Consider the following 11170-nt stretch of genomic DNA (forward strand, 5'->3'; position numbering starts at 1 on the left):
AATTTAATACAATTAATTTCTCTCACTTAAAAATTTAAGAAGGAATCCCCAGACACAGTTTGTGAGTACCGTTTATATTGAACTTAATTTTTTATTTTTTTTGGGCCCGACAACCTAAAGAAAGTATATTTGTGGTAATATTAAATTACTGCTCTTTCTGGGGTTGGACACATTCTGGAAACTGAACGATACAGCTCTAGAAATCATAAATTTATTTTTCTCTTTGAGGAGATGAAGTGGTTTTTGTTCTACAGATTCCTGATAATAATCTGAATTATGTTATTCAGGTGTGTTGAAAATATATTTAAAAGCTGCAAGTCAATGAAGGACTGTAGCTTGCATAACCTTTGTGTGGAAAATCGTCCATTTATGTTCTTTAAGTTGTTTTTGAACCGGAAGAAAGATGGCATGTGTGTTAGATAAATCATAACTAGCATTTAGCTTAGCTTGCTAGCCAGAAGAGCTCCTGTGGGATTACATTAACGCTGTGTGTTTTACTGTCTATTTCAGTAGCTTTAAGACTTTTGATGTAGCCTACTTGGTTAAGCTGTTCTTTAAAAAAAAAAAAAAAAAACACCTAAATTAACCTACTATCTATTGAAATCTGTTATGGAAGCTTGAAAATTTTTTATTTTAATGACTTTACAGCACCTTAAACCAGAAAATGGGACTGAAGTTAAAGGAAAGAAGTCTACTTTTTTAAGTTTTTTTTTTTTTGCTCCATTTAATTTCTCTGTTCTGGTGTGGTTTAGAATCAATCATAAAATTAGACACCCCATCTCATGTTACGGTTTTCGTCCTTGTGAAGTTTGACCATTTCTTTGATTGTGCGCTGGACGCACCTGGATTCACGGTCAGCTGGGCCGTGCTGCTGACAGAGCCAAAAGCGTTAGACGCCTTGCAGAAGAACAGACCTCCATCCTCCGGAAAAGCCTCGGCGATCACCAAGGTGCAGATCTCCTCTGAAATAAATCACCGCCACCATAAATACGCTTGTTTCTAATGAGGTCAGAAAAATACGACAAGACGACGACCAAGTGACACATAGAAATGACAAGGACGACAGTTATCTCAGGTAGACTGATGAGTCAGACGAACAGAGAGCGCAGAAGACAAGCTAGCAGACAGACACACAGGTGTTTGGGGATGTCTCTCTGACTCACAGACCTCGTTAAACAAGAAGTCACACAAGTGGGAAATATGTGATTTAACTTTATTAATAGCTGGGACTCCCTTTTGACTGCAACGATACAATGTCGTCATGATGAAATCAAGATTAAGCCCCCAGACAAAGCTGCCAGTCCATTATTTATTTAACCTGGATGTGTTAAACATGAATGTAGCTGCAAGGGCCTGAGGCATCGTACCTGACTCAGCTGCAGACCGAGGCTCTGATGTGTTCAGTCAGCGCAGGAGAGGAGGGGGGAAAAAGAACAAACTATCAGTCAGCACACGTCTGAAAGTTACTGAGCTTCGTCGAGCTTGGGAACGTCTCACTTTTTTGTAGAATCCTGAAATCGGGCGAGTCCAGAATCTCATTCCCCTGCCGGTACCACTGGACCTGGAGGGGAGGGCTTCCACGGACCCTGCACTCCAGAACCACCACCTGGCCCTCTGACGCCTGGACGTCCTGCAGGAGCTGCAGGGGAGGAGGTCACAGTCAAAGATTGGAAAGGGAGAGGCAGTAAGAGAAAGATGCCGATGAGTGAAGGATGAAGAGCATATCTCCTCTCATTAAGATGCATCTGTTTCAGAGGAGAAACATGACAAAGAGGGAGGATGAGGGCTATAAAACTCATAAAAATTTTAAATTGAGGCCACTCAAAACCAAAAAAACCCACCCACTGTTATATAACTCCCCTCCTGTTGGACATTACCGTCCATATAGAGGTTTTTGAGAACCATCCACGTTTTTCTCATCATGTCCTTTGCTTGATCGAAAAGGAATATTCTCACCACACATTTTCCACAATGACAAAGCAAAAGCAGGTGATTGGAAGGTTTTGTTAATCCATTGCATAAATATAGAAATTCAGATGCTTTTGTTAGGCCTTGATTAAACCCATATGTCTTTTTGGGGAAGGAACCTGTATGCTTGATGTGAATTTTGTAATCTTTTGTTTCCCCGTTCGTTCAGACGTGAACGGTCAAGATTAAGCAGATTAGAGAAGTCTTTTTAAGTCTCTCCAGAGATGCTCCGTGGTTCAGCAACTTTCTTTTAAAAGCTTTCGAAAGTTTTCAGCGGACTAAACGTTTGCTTGACACGCAAGGCGAACAATGTATATTTGGGAGTCTGTCGTTGTTTGCAGAGAATAAGGTGTAGAGGAAAGTCTAAACATAATCTGAGTTTTAAGTGTGAAGGAAATCATTAATAGCTACGGACAACCGTTTGTTTCTAGTAAGAAACTCCTAACAACGCACGTCTCGCCGTTTTCCCAAAGCTGCTGCAAGGTTCACATCATGCTCAGATTACCATCTGTTCTTCAAGAATCAGGAAATTCTCTTGGATTCAGTTTAGACTTTGGCGATATGATCATCTCCACATCAAAGTGAGGCTTTAAATAACTTCTCGAACATGTTTTTGAATCAAGCCAAATTGATTCAAGGTCCATTTTTAGCCATGGCAGTTTTCTAGAGGATTCAAGCCATTGTCTTGTTGAAATATAAACTGCCCAGGATCCAGGAAAACTCTGAAGAATAATGATTGCCGTCGTGATTTCCTTTGATTTATAGGGATCCGATTTTTCTTTTTTAAAAAAGCTATTTTTTTAGAAACAGATGTTACAAAGTGCTTTTCTGATTATACGGAAAATAAAATCAGAAGCTAGCAAACAGAACAGTCAATAAATTTGAATGAGATCATTTCACACAACAAAGGGGGTCATAAAAATTGGCTATAGGAAAAGTTTGAAAACAGGAAACTCCAACATCGTAAAGCTGGATCCTGATGGGCTTTGTAACGTATTCAGGCCTCTTGGACGTTTTAACATTTTATCACATCACGTGTATTTTTAATGTATTTTATTAAGATCTTACTGACCAACAGAGACCAATGCATAGCTTTGACATTCAAAGAAAATGATACATGTTTTACTAAAAAATATGTAAACTGTGTTGTACATTTATATTATACGTTTGCAGATCTAGAGACTGAAACTTATTAGATGGAGAACATCTGTAAACATCAGTTTTCAACTTTTCCCAATTGAAATATGGTCAGGACTTTGACTGGGTCATTTAATCATATGAATATAAATCTGGCAGTATGTTTTGGTTCATTGAACAAAACATACAACCTCAATCCAGTATTAATTTTCTGCAGCTTCTAAATTTTTTTTTTTCTAGGCTAGTCAATTAATTCTGACACAGTTCCTCGTCTTCATTAAAAAAAAAAAATGCATGCCACACTTTTCAAATTTTTTCTTTTTTTTTGTAGGTTGACATGTGTCATCTTCCACCCACTTCACATTTGTGTGCTACATTACCTTGCCTCGGTCTGTTGCATAAAATCTTCATAAAATGTAGAGTTTGTGAGAAAATGAAGGAACAAATCAAGTGTTCCTACACGAGTACTCTCAATCTCGCCGCCTATAAAGTCAGATGAATACATAAACTGCGACATGAAACCCCCAGCCTCTGTGAGCTCACATGAACCTGGGAACTTCTCATTCTGCGCTTTCGGCACGGACACGTTTAAGAGAAGGTTCACAGGAAAAATATTCCTCATGGGTCAGTGGGGACGGGTGCTGACCAACGGGGGAATGTCGTGATTAAAGTCTGGCAGCGGTTTGAAAGGAGTTCAATGTGGGGGTGAAGGAACAACAAATGTCCTTTACTAATGAAGTGGGAAATGATTTAGGGCCTGACAGGCTGAATGAAAGTGAAGGGGACCTGACCCTTGTGGGCTTGGCAGGACTGTTTGAAGCTTTGCCTCAGCCCGTCTCAGTTCAGCTATCATAAGACCAGCAGCCTGAGGGGGGAGGAGGAGGAGGAGGAGAGGAGACAGGGAGAGCTGGAGAGTCTGAACCAGAAAAGCCTCTGTTTTATTGGACCCCCACTGGTGGAAGCCACAGCAGTTATTATGGGATGTCTGAGGACATTTATGGATGCATCTGTGGATGGATTGCCTGGATGACGTGCCATGTATAAGCACGGAGGAGTCCTTTCATGGTTAAGGTTATACTGCAGTTTAATTTAAAGGGGCAGTACTATGTATTTTCCATCCACATAGTGCCACAGATACGTAACTAAATTACCTTCAGTTTTGTAAAAATGCTATACAAATCAAATATGAATCAAAAGAAATTTCAATTTGTAACTTAGCGATTTCAAATTGGGCCTCTGTCTCTTTAAAACTCCTGCTCTTTCTAAAACTCCACCTTCAGGACACAACATGGCTCCTCTATTGAACTTTACCGTTGTTTTTACCAACATTGCACTGAGAAGTAGCTCATAATGACTTCTGCAGGTGTGCAGTTCCAACAGGTGTTTGCTAATTGCTGCTGGCTAGTCTGAAGGAGCTGGGGAATTTTTGCACAGCTGAATGAGAGATTAAAGGATTTCTCAAACATCTATGAATGAATTAAGGCAATACTCCAAGTGTGTTTTTGATGAGGGAATAACATTATAAATCAATCTTAAAAGAGAAATCTCATTGATTAAGGGCAGAGGAATACAAATGCATGCCACACTTCATTGGTTTTTATTTTCAAAAAAATGTTTCCTGTTCTTCCCACTTTATAAGTAATTACTTTGTGTTGGCCTATTTATCGCACAAAATCCTTATAAAACACAGTAAAGTTTGGGGTTGGAGCACTTTCCATTGATTCAAGCGTACCTTTGTGAACAGTGGAGGGCCTGACGCCTCACCACCGTGCAGTGCAGACACGGGACTCTGCATCTACAAGACAACACATATGAGAGAGAGGAAGATATCTATATTTTTTATATCTTTGAAGGTTTACGATAGCGGTTGCTTTGGGACCTACCCGCTGTGGGGGCTGAGACATGGACTGGAGCAGGGCTGAACGTTGAGGAAGCACCTCTGGGGTTTTGGGCGATGATGAGCGTATTGTTAAGGACATCGAAGTCGTCTTTTTCTGCGCTCTGTGAGACGGAGAAGGAAGGCACACTTGAAGGGAATGTAAACAAAATTTAGCCAAGAATCCCTGAAAGGCAGGGGAATAATCAAAAACGTTTGGAGTAAAGCGGTTCTGCTCTGCTGGCCTGGAAAAAATACATTCTTGTCAAGATGCTTTATTCTGGTTTTTAAAAAAGGGTCGAAGCAGCTTGAGCTTCAAAAAATGGAATAAACATTCATGTAGGCAGTGAAGTGCAGATGAGAAGTTGAAGTCTGGAGGTAAGCAGAGGCAGGAATGACACGGTGATTCTTTTTCATATTAACCCCGTTGGACCTTTTATTAGAGGAATGCGTCCCACGTTCTGGGTCAGGCTTAAGGCTCTTTAAAAGCCTGGATAAGGAGAAGCAGACAGCAGACTACTGGCTGCTGTGGGGCTCAGTTGACCCTTCCTGGGGTTCAGCGTTCACCGTGGGGTCGTAAGGTCACAAGAGGCGGTGCAGAAACACACGTACTGCGGCATGGCTTCTGATCTTGACTTTGACGCAGTTCCTTCTCCCTCTGAGTCCGATGATGAAGCCCCTGTGAGTGGAAGAAAACAAAAGCAGAGGCTGGTTTTGTGACTTTATATAGAACCTTTAAGTAACTTGCAGAAGATCTTCTCTGCTGTTATTGAAAGCCACAAAGACACAAGCAATTTACTGTGTATTCCATGTATAATTCCATGTATAATTTGTCAAACCGGTCTTATTTCATTGTCTTTCTTTAGTGCATTCATTCTGATGCACAAACTCTGAAAAGTAAAAAAGGTTAAAAAAAAAAAAGAAAAGAAAAAACTCCTGCTCATTATAGGCAATCCATTGACATTTAGGATTATGTTACAGAGCAGTTCAATAATAATTATGTCAGGTTCATGTGTGGAAAGCTTCCACCAGCAGCTGAGAATATTTACAGGAGAGCAGCAGCCTGAATGCCTGACCTTCAATGTAAACCTCGGCGGAGGTGTTGTCTGCTCCCAGGCTGTTGGACGCCACGCAGGTGTAACGTCCCGTGTCGTCCTCGAAGGCTTCGGCGATCACCAGCGTGTGAAGGTCACCTTCCCTCCAGATTTGAATGTCAGGGGAGTTCTGAAGCTCACGTCCTTCGCAGAACCACCTGTAGGGAGGGGAATATCTGGATCACATCAACCAGCAACATTTTGGTATTCATGATTGACTTATTTTGTTTGTTACAAAAGAAAAACTGCAGTGGTGGTAAGGATGTTCTGCTTTCAGCTTAAATCTTTTCAAAAGTGCAAATTGTTTCTTAAAGCTGCAGTATGTAACTTTTATAAAGAAATATGTTTTTTACATATTTGTTAAAATATTCTGTCGTGACAATATAATAAGAGACAGATGATCAGTAATCTGTGTGCTCCTCCACCTCCTTCCTGAGACGCTATTGAAGAAAAGCAGAGCCAATCGGAGCCAGGAGGTGGGTCTTCGCACCATCAACCTTGTGACTGCGCTCCTAAATGTCTCACATATTATTTGTCTCATTTTATACTGTCACAGCATAGCGACAGTTTCAACAAATATGTAAAACATACAGTTTTAAATAAAAGTTATATACTGCACCTTTAAACAATTCAACCAAACTGATTCCTACTTTTCTACTCCAAATGTGATGGATGTCTCCTAATCACCTTCACGTGAATACTTACTCAGTCACACACACGCACACACACACGCACCTGATGGGCATGTCTGAGTTTACATATCTTCCGAAACATCAACCCACACCCCCGAGGCGCTGAAAGCCGCTCTGTTACGGGAAGCAGGAACAGCCTCTGCCCTCTTCCCAACCGGAGGGCTGTGGGCCCTGAACAGCTCTCCCGGGAGAGCCGCGGAGCAGACTTCACTTCATCTTGGACTAGAGGTGGATAATGGAGAGCCTCCAACTCCAGCAGCTTTGCCTGTTTCATCTCTCTTCATAGGGTCAGGATTAAAGCAGGCCTCAAAGTCAGCACCACCACATCAAGCCCAAGATCAAACCGTGATGATCCACTCAACTATTTCCTTGTATACATTAGTTCTCCGAGACCACATTCGGAGACTTTGATCCATAGCAACGTCTTAATCTATTTAAAAGTGTTTTCCACACATTCAAAGCACAGACTCTCCACTGACACACCACTAAGACCGTTAACGCGCCGCTAAATGATAAACGGTGTAAATTCTCTTTCACCTCTTGGCCTGCGAATCGTCAGAGGGAGGCGCAGGAATTCCCAAAACGCCAGAAGAACAGCTGTTTCGCACACCCAGAGCCATGACCTGAAGGCATTCCTGCTGTCTCAGAGAGCTGCATGACAATTCCTAACGACCCGCCGCACGGCCGTAATTTCACTTTTCACACCCCGATGTGTCAGTAGGACGGCCCGCTGACTCGTCTTCCAGAAAGCAATCAATCAGTTTGCGCGTCCAGACAATAGTTCATACTTGGTGAATTTACGACTGAGCTGATTGATGTGAGCAGAAACTGTGATGTGGAAAAGTGAATGAAAGAGCATGAGTCAGGAAAAGTGAGACATAAAAAATTATGATTGGTGAAATACCGCAGACAAAGTGACAGGAGTACAAAAATATACACAACTACTGAACTTTTTCACATCACTAACAAAAACTTATTATTATTCAATACAATACTCAAAGTAGTGTATAAATGCACATTTTTAATATTTTTACAAATAAATATCCAAATCTTATCCAAAAACTCCCCCTGCTCTGTAGTTAGCTCATTTGCAAAACAAATTTCTGCCTGTTCTTTATTTGCAAAATAGCTCAAATTAAGTCAGACTCGATGAAGAGCATCTTTAAACGGATTTTTTCAAGTCTTACTATAGATTGTCGATTGGCTTCCGGTCTTTGCTTTGACTATTTGCAAGATTCGGGTGCAGTGATCCACTCAAACTTGAACTTTCAGAAACACAGCGACATTTACAAAGTCGACCTCCTATCACCTGAAGAACATTTCAAGGATTTCTAGCAAGATCTACAGAAACTCGTATATGCTGTTAAAAAAAATTCAATCCTTCAGCTGCAGCTGATCCAAAAGCTGCTGCTTGTGTTTTCTCTAAAACCAGGAAGATAGAGCACATCACCCAGTTCTTAAGTCCTTACTCCTGCTCCCTATAGCCTAGAGAACCGACTTTTAAATATTGTTGTTAGTTTATAAAGTACTAAACAGCTGAGCACCAAAATACATAAAAGATCTGTTGCTATTGTATCGACCTTCCAGTCGCCTCAGATCTCCTGGTTCTGCTCCCCAGAATCAAACATGGAGAAGCAACATTCAGCCTCTCTGCACCAGAAAACTGCAGAACAGCTGAAACACTGAGTTCCTTTAAACCCAGAATAAAAACCCACCTTTTTGGAGTTGCTTTTGAAGCAAAACAAATGGAATATTGATGAATATTTTCATGTGTATTGATGATATTGATTATGGCATTTGACAAAATATAATGTTTATTGCTTGTTTAATAATTGATTATTACTGTGTTATGTTTTTATTATGTATATCACTTTGAACTGCCTTGTTGGTGAAGTGTGCTGTTCAAATAAACGTGATTTGACTGGGCCATGCTAACAGGATGATTTGATCTAAACCACTCCGTTGTCGCTCTTGCTCTCTGTTTAGGGTCATTTTTCAGCTTCAAGGTGAAATTCCACCTCAGCTTTAAAGCCTCTGCAACGTCTAACAGATTTTGTTTTTTGTTTGTTTAGCTTCATCCATCTTCTCATCAACTCTGACCAGCTTTCTGGCTTCCTGCTAAAGGAAAATACGATGCTGCCACCACCATATTCCACATTACTTGTGTGTTCGGGGTGATGTGCAAAATTAGTTTTCTTTCACACTTAAGGTTTTGTTTGTGGTCACTTTGCTTTTCTCCAACCAGAGCACGGCGAAAGTGACTTTACTTTAAAGGTTACGTATATTAAGTGAACTGTTTAGTGCACAGGTAGCTACTATCATGTGTCATTTATCATATTATGATGTCTCGTGAGTCGGAGAGCACAAAGTGATATGAAAACAATGTGTAACACGACACTATAAGATGACTCACTTCAAATTCTGCTTCCTAATTAAGACCAGAACATGGCTGACAGTGAAATAGAGTTTTTTTTCCCTTACCAAACAATATCCCTGTGTGGGTTTTTAAATCCATTTTCCAGGATTATAACCAGCTGGGGAAAAGTGAAAACAACGTGCTTGCGTGACTCTTGTGTCTGCTGGGGCTTAACTCCTGAAAGCCAGGTTGTTTAGGTTAATTAAACATTTCTACAGTCTGCGAGTAATATTAAGAAATTGTCAACTGCGGTCTTAGCAACAAATGCAAAGGGTGCGAAGTAGCTTATTTAATATAAATCCTTTAAAATTGTGTTTTAAGTTGCACTAAAAACAAGCAGGGTTCGATGCGTCATTCACACCCGTAAGTAAAGTCTGATGGAGTTACTGGGGATCAGAGGGCATTACAGGCAGAGGGAGGCGGTTGCTCAGACCGGTGTGATTCTTTGCTCTGAATCAACCCAGACATAAAGCCTGACAGACAGCGCCTCACAAAAGTTTCAAATCCTGTCAACTTCTTCACCTTAAACCAGCAAAATTCATTTTACACTGTGAAGTGTATCATATTAAGTATATATAATGCTACGGGGTTACTTTTCATTTACAGGGACATCGAGGCTGGTCAGAGGTGATGGGAAAATAGGAAGAAAACCAGGTTAGAGGCAGCAAATGATTTGACAATAAGAGAGCGAGACTGACTACACAGAAGCACAACGACCTTAAAGATACAACCTGACCGGCAAGGCAAGGATTTAGATTAAAGTAATCTCGTGTGTTAACAAAATCCAGGCCCAAACAGGAAAACCTAAGAGCAGGGTTTAGCTAAGTTTGAAAATTGCCGTTCACACACTCTTTCTCTAATCTAGCTGAGTTTAAGCCGTTTTGCAAATAAGACCGGGCAAGAATTTCAGTCTCTGAAAGTGCAAAGCGTGTGGAGACACAATCAAAATGACTTCAAGCTTACAGCCAAACACTTTCGACTCTGTGCTGATTTGGGCGGGGTGAACCCAAATACACGTCTGCAACTGTAATGTACATTAGAGGAGTGAATGGAAACATACAACTATTGTTGCTCTCAAAGCAACAAGGGCTCTCGTCAGCTGACAATGAAACGGGACACACAAACTACTTTCAACAAAAACAGTAAAAACCCTCATTAATAAACCTTAATTATGTGCAATTATGCATAATTACTGTATAAACTCATTTAAAGCCATTTGGTAATGTTTATTTAATCCCCTCTCTGTTTCTCTGGAATGTGCTGAACGTAACAGGCCTACACAGCATGCTGCGTTTTCTCCAGCGAGGGAACCGAGACTTTCTCCAGTCAGACACGGAGCAGGAGGCACGAGAAGGAATCTGACCATCGGCAGACTCCTTTTCAGCAGGGTGTGGTCAAGACAATGCCCTGAGAAAACGCGCTGAAGGTAGACATTTCTTGGCAGAGTGTGGCTTCGCCACCCACTTCCCCTCAACACAATGCCGTTACAAAACCCAACTATTCAGAGCATGCATACGAATGAGCTCAAAGTCTTTATGAGTAACACCTCAACTCTCCATTCATCCCACCGAAAGGCGGCCAAGGTGATTACACATCCCACCCTCAGCATCAAACAGCCTCCCACTGTGCTCTCTGAACAATAACCTCATGTTGGAAAGCAGCTTACACAACTTAGCTAAGTGTGGATGAAGCCTGAGATAGAACTGCGAGCTGCTCTCTAAATGAAGAGAGGGTCTCACAGGCCAAACCGAGCCCCGCTGCCCCGGCCTCGACGGCCGCTCTCTCCTCGTCTGACCGTGTTGTTATTTGCTGCCGTTGATGGAAAATTTTATGAAGCAAAGCTCAGTTTCACCACAAAGCCAAGAGGGAGGAGGCCAGAACAGAGGAGAGGGGGAAAGGGAAGTAAAAGAAGGAGTGTTCAGTCATTATGACGACCATGTCATTGACAAGGGAGTGACCAACTTCAACACAACACCCCCCCACCACC

General features: G+C 41.4%; 1 protein-coding gene across 5 annotated transcripts in view; it reads right to left on the reverse strand.

Annotated features, from left to right (window-relative positions):
- palld (palladin, cytoskeletal associated protein) overlaps positions 1 to 11170 on the reverse strand; it is a 67487-nt gene that overhangs the window by 36057 nt on the left and 20260 nt on the right. For all 5 annotated transcript variants that reach the window (XM_008407509.2, XM_008407510.2, XM_008407512.2 and 2 more), the window contains exons 3-9: positions 6058 to 6233; positions 5594 to 5660; positions 4989 to 5106; positions 4838 to 4900; positions 1498 to 1639; positions 1368 to 1391; positions 843 to 962 (exon numbers count right to left, since the gene is read on the reverse strand). In XM_008407509.2, coding sequence (XP_008405731.1) covers positions 843 to 962; positions 1368 to 1391; positions 1498 to 1639; positions 4838 to 4900; positions 4989 to 5106; positions 5594 to 5660; positions 6058 to 6233 — 710 coding nt within the window. The remainder of the gene's footprint in view (positions 1 to 842; positions 963 to 1367; positions 1392 to 1497; positions 1640 to 4837; positions 4901 to 4988; positions 5107 to 5593; positions 5661 to 6057; positions 6234 to 11170) is intronic.

This window comes from Poecilia reticulata, linkage group LG4 (genome assembly GCF_000633615.1).
Source record: "Poecilia reticulata strain Guanapo linkage group LG4, Guppy_female_1.0+MT, whole genome shotgun sequence".
NCBI classification, from domain to species: Eukaryota; Metazoa; Chordata; class Actinopteri; order Cyprinodontiformes; family Poeciliidae; genus Poecilia; species Poecilia reticulata.